General features: G+C 40.0%; 1 protein-coding gene across 9 annotated transcripts in view; it reads left to right on the top strand.

The window, feature by feature from the left end:
• Positions 1-19,825, top strand: part of UTRN (utrophin) — a 943,118-nt gene that overhangs the window by 350,462 nt on the left and 572,831 nt on the right. For 8 of the 9 annotated variants that reach the window (XM_089654601.1, XM_089654598.1, XM_089654599.1 and 5 more), the window contains 7 exons: positions 2,311-2,466; positions 4,984-5,121; positions 8,785-8,934; positions 12,395-12,568; positions 13,570-13,761; positions 14,863-15,035; positions 18,777-18,927. In XM_089654601.1, coding sequence (XP_089510727.1) covers positions 2,311-2,466; positions 4,984-5,121; positions 8,785-8,934; positions 12,395-12,568; positions 13,570-13,761; positions 14,863-15,035; positions 18,777-18,927 — 1,134 coding nt within the window. The remainder of the gene's footprint in view (positions 1-2,310; positions 2,467-4,983; positions 5,122-8,784; positions 8,935-12,394; positions 12,569-13,569; positions 13,762-14,862; positions 15,036-18,776; positions 18,928-19,825) is intronic. The other variant, XM_089654602.1, reaches the window with a different exon arrangement.

Below are 19,825 nucleotides of genomic sequence, written 5' to 3'. Positions count from 1 at the left end.
CAGCAGCCCCCTCATCCCCTCTGCTCCCCCTTTTCGCTTTCCTGCATTTTAAAATCAGCTATCTGTGAGAAAATAAACATCATCCACCATAGCAAATGGCTAGTAGTTTTCAATGGACTGCGAGGGTGTTGATGAGTGCCCTCAAAGTTCATTCACTCTTTCTGCAGATCTAAAACTGACAGCCCTGTGTAGCTTTAAGAGGAAAATGCAGGAGCGTTACATTGCACTGAGAGGCTACTGAGAAAACAAATAATAAATGCACACAATTTTACCTCTAACAATATGTGCATTTATCTATTTATTTATTTTAAAGGTAAACTTAGCCTTATGTGTATAACAGCCTGTAGGATACATGCCCTTATATTGAGCACCCTTCTAGTACTTATATAGTTTGTGAAATTTAGGGGCTTGGGGGCTCAAACAAAGCAGCTGGTCTTCTGCCTATACTTCATGCTGTTTGGTGTCAAATTGACCTAATTGATCTCAATGTTTTCCTTTACATAAATTCACACTATCACTGATCCATTTTTCCATTTTTTTCTGCACTGAGAGTGATTCTTATATCTTTACCAGGGCCTATAACAAAGCAGAGCTATGACTGGATTAAAGGCTTGTGATACTAATAAAATGGACCTCTGTTATGTACTTAATCTTATACATTATAAAGTGGTAGTTACTTTTTTATGGAGCTGTCAGACAATATATGCCGTATCCCTTGTGGAAAGTGTGAAGTAAGCTAGCTTGGCAGAATAGCAGAAATTCAGTTTACTGTTACATTTCTGATGAAAATTTTGCTTTTAGAAACAGTAATAATTTCTCATTAAAGGAGAAGTACAGAGAAAGCTCATTTGGTTGTACTTCTCCTGTGGATCACGGGAGTGCAGTTTGCTTTGCTCTTCTGTGACCTGTTTTCAGCAGGCAGTGGACTTAAGTCCGTCACTCAGCCAGTCTAGGCTGGGGAGGGATCCAGACTTTAACTGCTTTACCCCCACCCTTTAGCAGTTTCCTGCTACAGGGCGGCTCTCCTGTGCAAAATCATATATATAACTTTTATCTTATGGGGGCATGCGCACGCCGCCGGCGGATTGCTTCTGCTGTGAACTGTCACAGCAGAAGCCGATCTGAAAGTTCCAGAAAACAGATGTTCGCCAGCACCCACAGATTGTCGGACAGGGAGAAAGAACAGAGCTGTACCCATGTTTACATACACACAACTCTGTAGTGACAAGAGGGAGTGATCGATCGCGTGTCCCTGCAGAGCTTGGAACACAATCCATCACTTCCTCTTATTGCAGCACCACCTAGTGTACATCAGGCACATACTGTAGCTACGCACACACTTAACCCTTTGACCACCTTAGATGGTAACCCCTTCCCAACTAGTGTCATTAGTACAGGAATCAGTGTATATTTCTAGAAGTGATCACTGTATTAGTGTCACTGGTTTCCACAAAGTGTCAGATAGTGTAAAATGTCCACTGCAATATTGCAGTCCCACTATAAGTTGCTTATTCTACGTTTACAAGTATAAAAAATAAAAAAAACTCCAGCATATATCTCACAGTTTGCAGATGCTATAACTTTTGAGCAAACTAATTAATATACACTTATTGAGATTTGTTTTTACCAAAAATAGTAGCAGAATACATTTTGGCCTAAATTTATGAAGAAATTAGATTTTTAAAATGTTTTTATTGGATGTTTTATAATAGAAAATAAAAAATATTGTTTATTTTTCAAAATTGTCAGTCTTTACTTTGTTTAAAACAGAAAAAGTAAAAACCGCAGATGTGATCAAATACCACCAAAAGAAAACTCTATTTGTGGGACATAAATTTAATTTGGGTACAGTGCTGCATGACTGTGCAGTTGTAAGGTAAAGTAACGCAGCTCCGTATCGCAAAAAATGGCCTGGTCTGGGAGGAGGGTAAATCTTCTGGAGGGTAAGTGGTGAAAGTCAGGATCCATCCCAGAGTCTGGAGTGGCACCTTGCTCAGCCTTTCAGCGAGCTGCTGAGAGCCTGAACCAGCCTCTCCCTCCCCCTCCATAGCCCAGTGCTCCAGTGAGCCCTACTTCTCTTTTAAGTAGTTATGTTTTGCGTACCTAGCTGTAGCTAAATGTCTCATGTTAAACTAATCATTCTGTTACTTACCACCTACTGTATGTATAACATAAATCCTTTAGTGGAATGAAATTGAACGGGGTCAGTAAGTTCAGTTCATAAATTTGATAAAGCAGTCTGATGCGGGTCTTGTTAAAATAATCTTTATGTGTAGGATGCTTTTGTTTATTCTCTTTTGTCCTATCTAGGTGCTTGTGAGTCATGATGCCCTAGCACAAAGTCCAGGAGAAGAATCTGTACCTATTGAAGACACAGCTGTTGAACTTGACGTTTTTGAGTCTGAGCTTCTTGTTGCCCAAAAGGTTCTGGAGAGGTGTCTACAATCACCTACAGAGAGTGAAAAAGTGAGAACAAATACCATAAATAGAACAAATTAATTTTTGAGTGCAGCACAAGTTCCCCTGCAGATTGACTAACATTGGCTGCGGGGAAATTTGGTATCTCCATGGGCTTACACTGGACTGTGGTGTTGGTTGCTTTCATATGGCATGCAAAACCATATACTGGGTTTATTTAAGGCCAACCATACATAGGCTACATTTGGGAAAGTTTCAACAAAGATGTCTAAGAGATTCAATGAATATTCCTCAGTGACATGATTGTAAGTAACTAAATGATAGAAACATATTTTGTGTGACATGGCCGATTTTGGAGTGATCAGTCATTTTAAAAATTTCTCTTGAACCCATAGCTTATGTTCATATGCAGAGAATGATCTTACAAAAAGGTGTAAAGTTATTTTGACTAATTTATCCCATTGTTTTTGTGCTTAGAATTATGCAGTGATGTATTCTTTAAATGTTTCTTGTAGTTTTATTGATTCTTCCCAAAAATGTGTCTGTTTATTGCCACCTTGAAGTTTAAACTTACAATTATGGTAATTTTCCCAGCCACTGAGCCCCCCTGCCAGCTTTAGCAGCTTTATCTGCTTGTCCAAATCTTCCTTGTTGTGCCTGTACTCATTCTGGAATGTTCCTGGGTTGTTTTTCTGATCTGCCCAATCTTTAGTTCCTTCTGACAGCATCAGGTCAGAGACCTTGGGTGATGCACACAAGCATGTTCGTTTAGGGCAAAAATGGTTGACCCATTGTAATTTTTATTGTTGAAATTGTAGTCTCATGTCTTTGAATACTCTGGAACAATATAGGAATCCTACAAGACCAAAGGTCATTTATACCTTGTTTAGCCTCAAAAGGGTATTCTGATTGTAATGTGACCTGTACCTGCTGGAAATGACTTAAAAAAGGACTTACTGGTAGTGCTGTCACTTCCATATGGGGCACCAATACAACCCATTACTAGTGGATTACAATTTAGGAGTGCTGTGGGGAGTTGCTCAAGCTGGTCATACCTGGATCTAAATTTAGCCAGTTCAGTAGGGACTGGATGAATTTTAATTCATGTATTGGAACAGTGGTTGTACAGAAGTCGATCTACTGTCTATTGGATAAATGTTGCTTGATCAGTGTCGTAGGCTATAGCCGACAGCACTGACCAGTGTATTCTGATAGGTAGGCTGCCCATACCACAGAAGGCAGATAAAACAGCTGTCCCAGATCACTGCTGAATCTGCATGACTTCTCTTATTGACTACTGATCTGCCTTCATTATAACCACTTGAAGGGATTTTCAATATTCTAATGAGGAAATATTAGAAGAGGACAGGCCTTTCTCACCAAAAATAGGACTGCTGTTGCTGAGGATGCCTAAAATTAACCTTGTGTCAGTGTAGAAAAGCAGTGATCCAATCACACTGGTAGGTAATAACCTTCTTGGTGACATGTTATTCAGCTGTCCCAGATCAACACAATCAATGTATCTGCATGAATTTCCTCTTATTTTGGCAAAGCAAAGGGGGGCACAACTATGATAGATACATTTTAAAGTTCCTCTGGCTTTTCAGCTTTCATCTTTAAAGACACCTGGTCACCAGAATAATAATTTGAACAGAAATCTTCCTATAAGATTATATGTGCATTTAATGTATTTAACCCATGCTGTTTAACTGTAAAAGCCTTTGTTATTGGTATACACCCAAAAGCCCTGGGATTGCTACCATTACCTTGGTTGTGATCTCAGCAGCCCTGCCAGGTTCAAAGTTATTAACCAACTGACACTCCATTGTAGTTACCTTCTTTTTTTACCCTGGCAGCTACATAAAACTTTATGTAGGGAAATTAAAGGTGGGGCAGGGAATCTGTCAGCATACACAATGTGCTGTGAATGCGTCCTCACCATGCCTTTTAGCAGACTAATTTGTGAATGAGAAGTTCTGCTGTCCTTATAACCACTTAACCATGTGAGCAAAACTCAATATTCTAATGAGCAGTGATGTAGTGTCTTGTGTAGTATCATGATCTTGCCTAAGATTGATCTTTTATCTCAGTGCAGACTTCTGAGAAAAGCAGTGAACCAATCACACCCACAGGAAGAAATACTTTAGCAGGCATAATGTACATCATGAGTGTACAGAATGTCTCCAGGTTTCCATACTAAAATTATGCTACATTGATTTTTTTTTTTTACAGTTTTCAAAAATTACAGTAGCTGTAAACTGAAAGGGAAATCACAGTTTGTAGAGCAGTGATGTATGTTACACTATGCAATATATTTTTATTTTGTTTTAAAAAAATGTGAAGAAGTTTTAATTTAAATAGTTGGCATTGATTTTTATCATTACGCCACTACAATGCCTGAACCTCTTTTAACACTGATTACATCATTTGAATTTAAACTAGTTGGCCAATGTATGGTGGTCCCAAGAAAATATGGGTCCTTCAGAGGCTCTGCTTGTTTAAGTAATTCATTCCATATTTATATGAAAACAGATTTATTATATCACCTGTATTTCATCTAATTAGATTGATGACGAAAAGCCTCGTATTGAAGACATTCTATGCAGAGGTGAACAGCTGCTGCAGCAGCCAATGGATGACAATCAGAGAGAGAAAATGCAACTGGAGCTGCTGCTCTTACAGACAAGATACAATAGTGTTAAGGTTGGAATCAAACATTATTCTGTTTCATGCTTTGTTTGGGGTGTTTTAGTTTTTAGGGTTATTAACAGAGCGCGCTTGAAATCCCAGTTACAGTGTTTCTCCTAACGTAGTTGTTTTGATTGCAATGAGTATGGTTTATTTTACTGCTTTTTATTACAGCCCCTGTGCCTCAAAGGCTAAACATTTACCAAGATAGGTTCTTTTGGATCTAATTTTCCAGTGAACTGGCTCGTGCAAGATGCATCCCTGCTTTCTCACATTGCCACAGGAAGCTTTCATTCTTTGAGGCTCAAGAGGCAAAGAGACAAAATCAGAAATACTTTATGCAGATTGAAAAGAACAATCATGCCTAGTTTTTTTTTAATCAGATATTTTTATTAGAGGTAAATTTTCATTTTTCCTTACAAAATTAAAGGCTACCTTTATTTAGGGTGTACAGTGGGGATCAAAAGTTTGGGCACCCCAGCTAAAAAGTTGTATTAATGTGCATAAAGAAGCCAAGGAAAGATGGAAAAATCTCCAAAAGGCATCAAATTACAGATTAGACATTTGTATAATATGTCAACAAAAATTAGATTTTTTTTCCAAATAATTGTTCAAAATAACAGAAAACAAAAAAATGGCGTCTGCAAAAGTTTGGGCACCCTGCAGAGTTAATATCTTGTACTGCCCCCTTTGGCAAGTATTACAGCTTGTAAATGCTTTTTGTAGCCAGCCAAGAGTCTTTCAATTCTTGTTTGAGGTATCTTTGCCCATTCTTCCTTACAAAAGTCTTCCAGTTCTTTGAGATTTCTGGCCTGTCTGTCACACACTGCTCTTTTAAGGTCTATCCATAGATTTTCAATTATGTTGAGGTCAGGAGATTGTGAAGGCCATGGCAAAACCTTCAGTTTACGCCTCTTGATGTAATCCCCCGTGGATTTCAAGGTGTGTTTAGGATCATTATCCATTTGTAGAAGCCATCTTCTCTTTAACTTCAACTTTTTCACAGATTGCATCAAGTTACCATCCAAAATTTGCTGAAATTTTATTGAATCCATTTTTCCTTCTACTCGTGAGATGTTCCCTGTGCCACTGGCTGCAACACAACCCCAAAGCATGATTGATCCAACCCCATGCTTAACAGTTGGACAGAGGTTCTTTTCATTAAATTCTGTGCCCCTTCTTCTCCAAACGTACCTTTGCTCATTCCAGCCAAAAAGTTCAATTTTAACCTCATCGGTCCACAGAATTTGTTTCCAAAATGCATCAGGCTTGTCCATATGTTCATTTGCAAAGTTCAAACGATGATTTTTGTGGTGAGGACGTAGAAGAGTTTTCTTCTGATGACTCTTCCATGAAGACCATATTTGTACAAGTATCTCTTTATAGTGGAATAGTGTACCACAACTCCAGTGTCTGCCAGATCTTTCTGGAGGGATCGTGCAGTCAAATGTGGGTTTTGAATTGTTTTTCTCACAATCCTGCGAGCTGTTCTGTCTGATATTTTTCTTGGTCTTCCAGATCTTGCTTTAACTTCCACTGTTCCCGATGACTGCCATTTCTTAATTACATTCCGAACAGATGATATTGACATCTGAAAACGCTTTGCTATCTTCTTATAGCCTTCTCCAGCTTTGTGAGCGTCAACTATTTTCAGTTTCAGTTTTCTAGACAACTGCTTAGAAGAACCCATGGTGCTGATTGTTGGAGCAAGGTCAGATGAGTCTGGACATTTAAAACCTTTGAGATTGACATCACTTGGTCTTCCCAGATGATGATTGAGAACAATCCATGACACTGGCAGGTCTCAGCTTTGCAAAGGGGGCAGTGCATGCTATACATTCTGCAGGGTGCCCAAACTTTTGCAGACGCCATTTCTTTGTTTTCTGTTATTTTGAAAGTGTAAATGATGGAAATAAAACCTAACTTTTGTTGACATATTATAAGAATGTCTAATCTGTAATTTGATGCCTTTTGGAGATTTTTCCATCTTTCCTTGGCTTCTTTATGCACATTAATACAAATTTTTAGCTGGGGTGCCCAAACTTTCGATCCCCACTGTAAGTATTGGTGGAGGGCTGCACACGGAAGGTTGTTTTACCTTCATGCATAGAATGCATAAAGGTGAAGAATCTACAGCCTTTAGAGCCACTTTACGATCTACTGTCCATTTAGTATGAAATTCACTGTTAAGGACTAATGCACACAAAATAAAATAGTTGTTTTTCTATGCCTAGCATAAATCTCCTGTTGATTTCCTGTGATCAGAAAGCTGAATGTGCCACATACAGCCTTCAATACAATGAATGACGGTACGCGGCCATACTCTTGTAAACACCAATGCATCAGATGTATTTTGCAAACGTGAAAGTTCCACATTTCAAACAGATACTTTGGATGCATCTTGTTAATGCCAGTAAAAAAAAGCATCATGTTTACATCCATTCACTTGTATGTGCATGAACCGTGATAGTGTGTCAATAATAGATGTCTCCTACCTAGTCAGCTTGTAGCACCGGGCCCTTACCTTAACCTTATTGAAAACCTTTTTGGTACTTGACCTCGCATATGCTCTCCATATTAATATCTCTGGGAGGGGATGTCCAACAAGCTCATGGGCATGATGGTCAGCTGTCCACAAACTTTGTATATTTGGTTGAAATGTGTTTCTATGTTTGCGATAGTGTTACATTTTTTGAAATGCAAAGATGAACTTACAGTTTTGTTGGTTCATATTGTGGAAATTATTATATGTTGAGTTTTTTTGTCTGCCAATATACATGGTCAGACTAGAATTTCTAGAACTTGGGGAATAACAAACTCTTGGAAGCTGAAATTTCGTAATATCTGTAAAATTCCCTTAAAGATGACTAAAAGGAATTTTGCTTTTCTATTGCAAATGCGTTTTTATCCCATTGCTAATTTAGTTAGATCAATACCTTTGTTACCATTTTAACCTTTAGTTAGTTCACTATACAATATGCTACGATTGTGCCATTTGATCACAACCTGATTATATTTACAATTGTTTGGTCTCTATCTGTGAGAAATACTTATTGGTTAAACATTATAGCTTGAAATCTGAACAGTGCCATAATCCAGATTTACCAGTAAGTACTATGATAATCAGTAGTTGACGGGAATGTTTTCTGTCAACATTTTTCATGTTTCTTGTAGTACTAAATACAAGATATATTTGTATCCTTAAAGGATAAGTTCACCTTTGGAACATGTTACATGTTCTGCCCATTTTTAGGGTGGAACATGTAACATGCTCCCATAGCTGTATCCGCGCCCGCCGCCCCCCCTCCCTCTGACAGATAGTATGGGGGAAGTTTCCCTGTACTGTCAGATTTGAATACAGCAGGGCAGTGCAGGTCTCCGCCCACATGTCCGCATCACTCATTCACAGAGTTCTGTGCATTAGTGCCTACAAGTCCCAGCAGACTTAGCGGCTGTTGGCTTGTAGTTTTCAATGAATTACAGCAAGCAGATATTCTGACAGATCTGCAGGAGACCTGCATGGCATCAGTGGTCTACTGATTGCTGGTGCAATGCTTTCCAGGCTCCTGCAGAAAAAAATAATAAATGCACATTTTTTTTTTACCTGCAAAAAATAATAATATATAGCTCATACAGGGAATGCTGTCCATTGTTGTAACCATGTTTGGTGTTACTCAGGAACTCCAAATGGTTAGGAGAAGACAAGAAAGTAAGCTGTCTCCAGCTACTGCTCAGCATGAACAGGAGGATCGCTTATTCTCCTGGATGAATGAGACTGAGCATCGCCTTTCTGGCCTTCAGGATGCAGAGGATGAGAAGAAACTTCAGGTGAGTTAGTTTTGGTGTCTGTCTGTATATACTTGAAAGGTATAGTTTTTTTTGTATTCGTGTACAAGAGTAAGTGTTGAGCATTTTAAATAAAAGTTCACCAGATTTCTGGGATCTAAAGCCCACCTGATTTCTGCTCATGCATTCTAAAGTCCACCGGATCTCTGCTTCTGTATTCTGAAGTCCATCCGATCTCTGCTTCTGCATTTTAAAGTACACCTGATATGTACTAGTGTGTTTTAAAGTCCAATGACCTCTGCTTGTGCCTTCTAAAGTCCACCTGATTTCTGCTTCAGTGGTTTTAAGGGTTAGTTCACCTTTAACAAAAACTGCCTATGCAGGTAAGGGATGCCTGTTGGAAAAAAAAAAAATGTGCACCTCTTACTAAAGTTGAATAATACCCTTGCTATAGGTGTAGGCCGTTTATGTTCCCCTTGAAGCCTGACTAGTATACTCCTAGGATGTTGCTGAGACATTTCCAATAGAGAGGCCTAGTCTTTACTGCTCACCTTGTCCATCATAGGAGTGAGCTCTTTCCCTGATTCAAACCTCCTCATGTGCTCTTTCTTTCCCCTGATGCAGTAACTCTGAGCTCAGCGTCTGAGAGCTCACTCCTGTGATGGTGGAGGTGAACAGTAATGACTAAGCCTCACCTAGCAATGCCCTGGGAGTTTTCCAGTCAGGCTTCAAGAGGTATGTAAATGGCCTACACCTATAGCAAGGGTATTATTGAACATTAGTCAAAGCTGCATAGTTTGTTTTTATGGACAGATGTCGCTTATCTGCATAGTCCATTTTTTTTTGTTTCAAAAATACTTTATTGATATAAGAAGAAACAAAATAGCATCTAGAGCAGCAATGGGCAAACTACGTATACGGCCCGGCTGACCTTTTAATCCGGCCCGCGGAGCTAGGCTCCCGCTAGGCTCCTCTCACAGTCCGCCCTGAAGACCGGTGTAGCATGAAATTCTGTCTCCTATGAGGATCTGTCCCCCTCGACGTATCTGTGCATGTGCCGGAGATCGCCGATCGGCTGCTAATGCCTGAAACTGGCACATGCACAGATACGTCGAGGGGGGCAGATCCTCATAGGAGACAGATTTTCATGCTACACCGGAACGGCGTGGGAACACGGCGAGAGGAACGCGCGGAGCAAAGGTAAGTGAATTGACACAGAGGGGACTTGGGGACTTAATATGGGGAATGAATTACTATAGGGGGGATGAATTACTATATGGGGGATGAATTACTATATGGGAGATGAATTACTATATAGGGGATGAATTAGTATGGGGGATGAATTACTATAGGGGGGATGAATTACTATGGGGGATGAATTACTATGGGGGATGAATTACTATATGGGGGATGAATTACTATATGGGAGATGAATTACTATATGGGAGATGAATTACTATATGGGGGATGAATTACTATGGGGGATGAATTACTATATGGGGGATGAATTACTATGGGGGATGAATTACTATAAGGGGGATGAATTACTATATGGGGGATGAATTACTATGGGGGATGAATTACTATATGGGGGATGAATTACTATGGGGGATGAATTACTATATGGGGGATTAATTACTATGTTTACTATGGGGGATGAATTACTATGGGGGATGAATTACTATATGGGGGATGAATTACTATGGTGGATGAATTACTATATGGGGGAATAATTACTATGTTTACTATGGGGGATGAATTACTATATGGGGGATGAATTACTATGGGAGATGAATTACTATAGGGGGGATGAATTACTATATTGGGGATTAATTACTATGCTTACTATGGGGGAATATTACTATACTTACTATGGATGACACATACACATCATTCATCTACTCTTGGTCCGGCCCCCGGGTCCAATATATGAACCCATTGCGGCCCTCAAGTCAAAAAGTTTGCCCACCCCTGATCTAGAGCATATACAGCTATAGATCACAGTCAGAACATAAACATGACATGTTGCCTCCCGTTTCGCAGACAGGACATATTGTAAATTGTAATACAAGTCAAAATGGGGTAGAACATTACGTCAGGCATACAATGTAAACCAGTGGATACGCAGAGGAAAGCGGATCGATGTATGTATATGTTGTCACATCTTGAATATCAGCAATTTTTAATGATGAGGTGATATGAAGATTAGGGTAGGGAAAGCCTTGGATGCTGTGAAAGTCATGGTTTACGTATTTATAACTTGAGTGAATGATATAGTTGCAGTTAGTCATATCTCTGTGGAAGTAAATGCTCTATTTGGTTGGTGAAGAATGAATGATAAGGTGGTATAACAGGTGTGAAAAAAAAGGAGGTCGGAAAGAAGAACAGTAAGAAAAAGAAATGTAGGATGAGATGGTGGGGGGAATATGGGGGAAGGAAAAAAAAAATAATAATTTGGAGGGGGGGGGAGTAAGGGGTTAAGTGACAGTAGAATGTATAGGTAATATAAAGTTAAATTGGATCACTTCCCTAAGTATTAGCCAAGCCAGGAAGGTAGTAATAAGACTTAGAATACGGTACGTGCAAGATCGGTCAGTGGGGTAACCTGTGGATCAAAAACCCCGTAAGGCATGTCATGATATAGACCTACAGCCCATCCTTACATGTGATAAAAGTGTCCCCGGTGATCCGGGTATTTCCCGATACAGCATTGTATTAGGACATTCAGTCAGGGGATATAGATTGATCATTTACTATTAGATGATAGGTAGAAGTGGATTTGAAATGACTCCAGCATGCCCATGTTTTCCTAAATCTCTCGGGATGTTCCTTAGCTATAGAAATCACATAGTCCGTTTTTTGGTAAAGGTGAACTTACCTTGTAAAGACCACCTAATCTATGCTCTCATTCCAAACTCCACTTGATTTCTGCACCTGTTCTCTGAATGCCATATGATCTTTCAAGCTATGCTTTAAAGTCAGTGTTGTGTATTTTAAATAAAAGTCCATCTGATCTCTGCTACTGTGTTCTAAAATCTACCTGTTGTCTGCTCCTGCATTCTCAAGTCTACCTGATCTCTGCTCCTGTATTCTAAAATTCGCCTGATATCTACTAGTGTTTTCTAGAGTCCACTGATCTCTGCTTGTGCCTGATCTCTTCTCCTTTGCTCAAATGTCCACCTGACCTCTACATCTGAGTTCCCAGGTCCAACTGATCTCTACATCTGAGATTCAGGTCGTCCTGATCTCTGAACCTATACTTTCAGGTCTGCCTTATCTGTGCACCTAATCTCTTCACTTGAGCACCCATTCTTTTCAGCTAAGCTCCAACGTCTGCCTGATGTCTGCACTTAAGCTCTAAAGACCACCCGATCTCACCTGAACTCTGTCTCACTGTTTTTCTTTCTATATAATGACTGCTACTTTTATCAGTCTGTGACTAATGTGTCTGCTCACCATTAGTAAATGGTAAACGTTAGTAAAGCCTGACTCCTCATCACAGGAGTTACTCAAAGAAGTAGAAGAACATCGAGAAGAGTTCATTGCACTGCAGAAAAGAAGCAGTGATTTTCAGCATGACTCTCAAGGAGAGATAGATGGTGGGAAATTAAAGCAACGCTTTGAGGAGATTGAAGAGCAGTTTGCCATGTATCTAGGAACACAACATTCCATCCTGGTAAGTATCATCAGGCATTGGTATTCTTAGCTCTGTTCTTGTGAATTCATCACCTATTATCCAGTAAGACAGTAAAGTTATTCGGGATTATTTTATGTTTAAGAAATAAACTGTGTTACTTTTAGTACATATGTCCACATGCACAAAATATAAATACTGAAGTTAAAGCCAAGGCAAAACTCACCAGTTAAAAATATAATCGTTAAAGGCTACATTAATAAGGAATGTAAAGGTCAGTTTTCAGTTTAATGTAGTCAGACCAGTAAAAGATAGAATTTGATTGGTTGCAGTGTGATTTTACTTTACTTTAAGAAATGGCTTCTAAAGAATATCATGTTTGCAAACATTCTCACACTATATACCTGTTGACATATACTGTAGTGATATTCTTTCTGTACATTCAGTATGTGTTTACAATATTTGACTATTGGTTGTAGTGTATCTAAAGCCAAAACCTTTGTCTTTTGAGTAGAATATGGAAAGTTTAGAACCTCTATAAATGGTAAATCCAAAATGTTACAGTTGCTACAATGGTCACTGCTAAATTGTTCCCTTGCTTCTTTAAAAAAGAAAAATAGAAAAAAAAAGATGTGTTTAGTCTTCTGGGCTGAATGATATCCAAAAGTACAAAAGTAGGTGAATAATGTTTGTGTGAAAATGCATTTTATTTAATGTGTGTATGTTAAATGATTGATTATGAAACAACATTTATGTAAAAGGTGACTGGATCTTGCCCCTTTGAGTTACAAAGTCTGATGTGATCATTTGAATACTATAGGTTAATCAGCAAGCCTTTGAGACTTGGTCTAAAGTAACCTATATTTCATAACTAAATTATTGCTAATTTATCTTGAAAACTATACATTCCTTTTAGGCAAGGACTCACGGTTTATTCATTTAATTTAAATATACTGAGCTCCATTTGTATTGTATTTTGCATTCGCTGCAGTCTTATTTTACTGAGAATCACAACTAGAATGGTAACCTGTATCTCTTTATAGGATAACACTGAACCTCGTCTGGATGTCAGCAATATCTCTACAGGATTCATGCCTTCATTTCTTCCCTCTGATTACTTAGTTGAGATAAACAAAGTCTTGCTTTCCATAGCAGATACTGAGCTTTTGCTTAATGCACCTGAGCTGAGCAGTGGAGAATATGAGAATTTCAATGTACAGGAAGAACTACTGACGGTAATAACTGTTATTATTCTGTGATTTTGGGCCTGTTAAAACCAGTTGCTGTGGTGTGCCGTGAAGAAGAGTGCTGCACACAAACCACTGCATCACAATGCTGCTGCAGTGAGTAGAACTTAATTGAAAGTGATATTTCAATAAAGTTTTAATAAAAAACAAAACACAGTGTGATGTTCATGAATTGGGACATCAGCACTTTTGCTTCCAAATCACACCTGGGATCTGTGCGTTCAGTGCAGCTGCTGGTGTGAGTATTGCAGTTGTATTAGTTGCATGACTGTCTTTCATTTCTTAAACATACGTGGGGTATAACTTATAAAACGTTTTCTGTTGCTCAAGAGCACCACATCCCTTCAAAATAGAAATCACAAAGAATTATGTGTTAATGGGATTTTAAAAGTGCCAAATTACAAAAAACAAAACCATTTGCATAAAATGTCATATTCATTAGCAACAAAATCAAAAGCATGCTTGTGGAACCTAAGGGGTTAATCATCCACATTGTGTAAAAAGGATGTTTGATCCTGTCTTCCTGATCCTCCCCTTCTTCTACTGTCCCAAATCCATCTGCTGATAGAACAGAGCCTTAGGGGTAAGCTGCACATGCTCAGTTTGGTCTGTGTTGTGTCTTTTTCTTTTTTCTTGGGAAAGTGCATGTGATCAGCACAGGGCCATTCAGCACTGTCCAGACAGAGGGTCAGGGGTTATGCAGCCTCATAGGACAATTGGGGAGAATGAAAACTCCTCCTACAAGATTAACTAGTGCTCGGCTGGACACTGCTAGAAGCCACAAGACTGCTCTAATTGCTGATGAGAAAAGGTATTTAGCAGTTTACTAAAATAATTGCATTTCCATGTTCTGTGTACTGTGGGAGACCGATATAGTGAATGCAGGGTCCTGGGTTTAGCAACACTTTATTAATAATAAAAAAAAGGATGATTCTTCCTTAGCATCTCTCTGCTTTCCCAAACAAGAGCATCATGTGATTGGTTGTTCAGAGAAGAAATAAAAAGCATCATTCTATTTTTGTTAATGATATTCTGCTCACAGTATGCATGTTAAGCATCTTGACATACATATATATTCCTGTCTTGTAGGACATAAAAGATTCTCTGGATAAGCTGGGAGAACAAATTGCAGCTATTCATGAAAAACAGCCAGATGTAATTTTGGAAGCATCAGGGCCTGAAGCCATACAAATAGGAGATTCTCTCACCCAGGTGAATGCAGAGTGGGATAGAATCAATAGATTGTACAGTGATCGCAAAAGGTAAGATGAATAATAACAAAAAATACTAATCACGAAATATGATTGACTTTATTTAATATATGGCATCATATGATACTGCTGTTTTGATGAACAAAAAAGGACCTATTAGTAAAGAGTCAAATTATTGTACTGTTGTTTAGCATTTTAAAATGTCTCTGTTTAAAGGGTTAACAGAATTACAATGGCAGGACAGTGCAGCATTATAGCTAGCACCTACCGACAGCCCTTTTGCTAGAAATTTGCTCTGAAGCAGAGCATCAGGAGTCAATACTATACCACTCTTCTGGGTGAGGCGTAACTGGCTTTTGTTGTATCCTCCCACCAACCTCCTACCTCGCTACAGTAACTAGGGATCAGCAGGAGAAGCTATAGTGACCAGCGGTGGGACCTACTATTAGACAAACTTGAGGAATCAAGTAGGTTTGGTGCTGGAAATTCTTCTATAATATGATGTTTCAGAAAATGGGCCACTGGACCATCATGCTGCTTTTTTCACAGGATACTGCCTTTTCGTACCCCTCTGAAGGCACTGACATCCAAAATCTGGAATCTTATTTTCCTTTGATTTTAGGGTCTGCCTCATCGGGTACCTCCTTAGCTTTGCTGGATGAATCTAATTCTCTTGTGTGACTTTTCTGCATTCACACAAGACTTTGTGGCCAGATTCACCCAGTGCCTACTGCAGAGGCTGTATGTGTGTTCCCCCACTTCCACTGCAGAGTCAATTTCTGATCTTCTTATGATCCTAATAAAGTCTGAGTCACCAGGCACAGTCATCATGTCTAACTAAGATTCTGAGTTTCCTCAGTCTCTCTCAGGTGAGATTGTTTTTGAAGAATTCAAAGCAAATTTGTTAAACGCTCACTGCCAGTGACCCACATAGGCCAGTAGAGGGCATTTATACCTTCAAGGGTTCTACTTATCAGTAGCTACAATGCCTCTTTAAAACCTAGTTCTCACTGGTAGGCTGTGGTCTTCCCCCTTAATCTGTCAAACTGTGGTGGAATAAGTTAAATCCCTTAAAAGGAACCAGTGGACCTTTTCCTGATGAAGGGTGTGAAAAAGATGTCTGGAATCCTGTGCTTCAGCTTTGATGGCCTACTGGAAGAATCTAGGTTTGGGTCACGTATGGGCCTGTTGTCAATACAAATGTGCAGAGTTAAGAAGCTGTATGCAGATGCTGTATCCAAGGAGCACATTAATCTTTTTTGGTCTTTGAGAGATGACATCTCTTGGGTCCTACCTTTTTATGTTTTTACCAAGGAAATCACTGGAGGACAGAATGTTCACCTTCTTCAGTGCGAGAAGCCTAAAGAAAAGGTTGGCTGAGTCCCATCCCTTTTTTTTTTTTAACCTATTTCTGAAGTAGGAACAATTAGGCCCTCTAAGTCTGATTCTAAATCTTCAGCATGAATATGTGCCCCCCACTTTTCCAAATGGATCTGCTCACTCTCCACCTCCACCCATCCATCTACCCGTTAAGCTTCAGAAGTTGTGCCCCATCTTGGGCCATCATTCTCTTTTCGATTGTCTCCCAAGGGTTGTGTGAAGCCACAATTTGAACTTGGTGTCCAAAGGATCCACCATTCCTGTCCACCTGTCCATCCATAGAGGGATCATCTGACCTTGCAAGATCAGTTGTGAGCTATACTTGATGAACACTGGCCAATCAGGGCTCTGACTCATCAGTCTTATCTCTTTAATTTCTATCAGTTGACTTGTGTACAACAAGCCTATCTGGTATTTCACAAATGATTATTGCCACTGGCTATAGCCAGCAACACTAATCATTGTGGAAAGGCTCCCCGTTGGCAGAACACAATAGGAGAGATTTCCCCCATCAACACAGTTAGTCGTGGAAGGAAATAAAATTGAACAATCTATGACATTCCTTACAGTGGTACACTCAGATTACCTCCTGTGGAGAGATCAGACATTGTGGGCCTTAGTGGACAACTCTCCCCTAATGGGAATAATGGAACTACAGCTTCCAAGATTTGGCAGGATCTTGCTTCATCTAGTATTAATCCTGGAAGTATGGTTCTTCACTATGACCTGTTATATTACTTTTGGCACCACTCAAAGTAAAGGTGAAAGTATATCCCTGTGTCCCGCATGGGGTGCGGGCCCAATCCAGAGGGCTAGTATATTTAAAGCAGAAAGGATTTCTGCTACTCCTAACCAGCCCAGGTGAATAAACAATAGGGAACTGCCTCAGCCTATATGTTTCCAACAAACCACACACCCTGATGCATTTTTCCCTGCCCACCTGGGCTTAGTCATAGGGCTCCTGGGGTGGTCGTGAGTAGCGGCGATCCTTTCCTCTTGGTCAGGGAGTTACCCATTCCTTAACTGGTTCAGTAGGGTTGGGCATTGAGGGCCTCCCTCTTCAAGGCTCCCCTTTTATCCTATTTCTTATCAGACTAGCCCTCCCTCTACTATTGTGGTTTTAGTTCCTGAGCTTGTCTTTCTGAGGATGAGATAGTCCTTGGCTTGATAATCCAGCCTTCCATTTTGGGGCTGTTAATTACTCATCTTCCAACTTTTGGGAAGATCCTGTCATTGTAGAACTCTTGCTTTCTAGGTGGTTCCTCCTACATCCGATCTGTATTCCTCTGTGTTATTCAGTGAAGAGATCCACCTGGTATCACCTGTCTTCTCCTTTTTTAGGAAACTTTTATGTACTTTCCCTATTGACCAGTCCTGACTCAGAGGGATCAAGCTTTTGGTTCTCTAAATATGTGCAAGGACCAAAAATCACACTTTGGGAGTTGCCTCTGAATCAGTCATTATCAGGATTCTTTCTGTTCATCCCTCACTCTGATGAGGTGACTGTTTGCTCTGGCAGTTCTTATGCATCCCCTTCTTCTTTGGTACTAGGGGTTAGGTGAGCTGAGAACCTTCTCTAGCCTAGGGAATCTCTTATCTTTCATCAGCTGGACATTATTTTCAGTACCTCTGTCCTATTCCAGGCTTGGAGAGGTATCCCTTCTCCATTTTGTTCACGTGCAGTCAGTTAGTCCTTCCCTAAATTATTTGTTCTGTTTCATTCCTTAGTTAGATCAATTAGACCAGTTCCATGGTATGGTCCATGTTTAGAGCTCCCCACATGGTGTGTGAGTATTATTGGTCATTTGGCATCAGGCTTGACTCCTGTGCTTTTCCCACCTGGTCTTGTCCTCTTCTTTCCAGGTGCTGGTTCGGCCTCATCCAGTGCCAGCTTTGGGCATCTTTAGACAGCTCTTGAGCTGCATGCAGTCCCTGGTTCTTTCTGATGTTTGGTCTGTTATAGATTGTTTGCTCCTCTTAGTTGTACTGCTTTTGGACTGCCCAACAGTATATTACTTCATGTGGCCTTCAATGAGAAAGAAAATAGAAACTTCTGAGTTTACGGTCATGCTCTTGATACTGTTTTGCTGCAAATCTGAGGTGCTGTAGATGGCAGTATAATTTGACAGTATATGACTTCCTGGCCCCCCAAATATACTCCCAAGAAAAGGATCTTGCAGTGAGTTCCAAAGTCCTATTTCTGTATATACGTTTTGCTATGTTTGAAAAGAAAGTTGAAATGAATCTGTTTCCCTTGGAATATATCTAAAGAATGCATAGATAAATCCTTGGAGGGCAAAGCAACATGTTCACTTTCCCTTAGCCCAACCCAGCAGTTGTTGGCATTTCTACTGTTTGGAAACCTCTGTAAACATGTACAATATTAAATGTTTGTGTTTTTTTTTTCTCCAGTCGTTTTGACAGAGCACTGGAGGAGTGGCGACAGTTCCATTGTGACCTCAAGGATCTCACACAATGGACAATTGAAGCAGAGGCTTTATTAGCCCAGGCCCAAACACCAGGAGGTGGTTTGGATTTAGAAAAAGCACAGCTGCATCAGCGGGTATGTGAAATTTGACCAAATATCTTATTTGCATAGTCCAGCAGAAGCAGGCTTATTTTTTGCTTCATGCTTTTATGATAAAACTTTTCTGTGAGCTGTAGTAGCACTACAGTCCTTTACCATCAGTGGCTTGTCCATTAAAGTGGTTGTGAAGGCTGAAGGTTTTTTACCTTCATGCATGAAGGTAGAAAACCTTCCGTGTGCAGCTGTGCCATCAGCCTCCTCAATACTTACCTGAGCCTCATCGCGATGCAGCGATGTGAATGACAGCCTTGTCTGTCTCGGGTCTCTGCCTCCTCATTGGCTGAGACAGCAAACAGGAGTCATTGGCGGCTGCTGCTGCTGTCAATCACAGCCAGTCAGCCAATGAGGGGAGAGAAGGGGTGGGGCCAAGCCACAGCTGCTTGTGTGAATGGACACATGGAGCAGTGGGTGCCCCCATAGCAAGCTGCTTGCTGTGGGGGCACCCTACAGGAGGGAGGGACCAGGAGAGCCTGCGGGGGACCCAAGAAGAGGAGGATCCAGGCTGCTCTGTGCAAAACCACCGCACACAGCAGGAAAGTATAGACATGTTTGTTATTTTCCCAAAAAAAAAAAGAACCTTTAAAATTGCTTTAAGCTGTTTAGTTAAATCTAGGGTTATTCCTACCAAAATGGCTGGATGAAGTCAGAGATATTTTACATTCACAATACAACAAAGAACAGACCGGAGATCATGGGAGCAGGAAAAGACCTAGCTATAGATTGATTTTACAAGGTAATCACATGTACAGATTTATTGATGCTCCTTTTACTGGCCATCTACTGTACATGTTAGCACACTTGTCAAGTGAATGACACGTTTTTATTGGTCTGAGCATTCTAAAATAGCAGAATCCAAAAAATAACTTTTATTAGG

Source organism: Staurois parvus, unplaced genomic scaffold (genome assembly GCF_062004578.1).
Source record: "Staurois parvus isolate SC_StPar_1 unplaced genomic scaffold, SC_StPar_1.0 ptg000780l, whole genome shotgun sequence".
Classification (NCBI taxonomy): domain Eukaryota; kingdom Metazoa; phylum Chordata; class Amphibia; order Anura; family Ranidae; genus Staurois; species Staurois parvus.
This window is presented reverse-complemented; position numbering and strand designations above follow the sequence as displayed.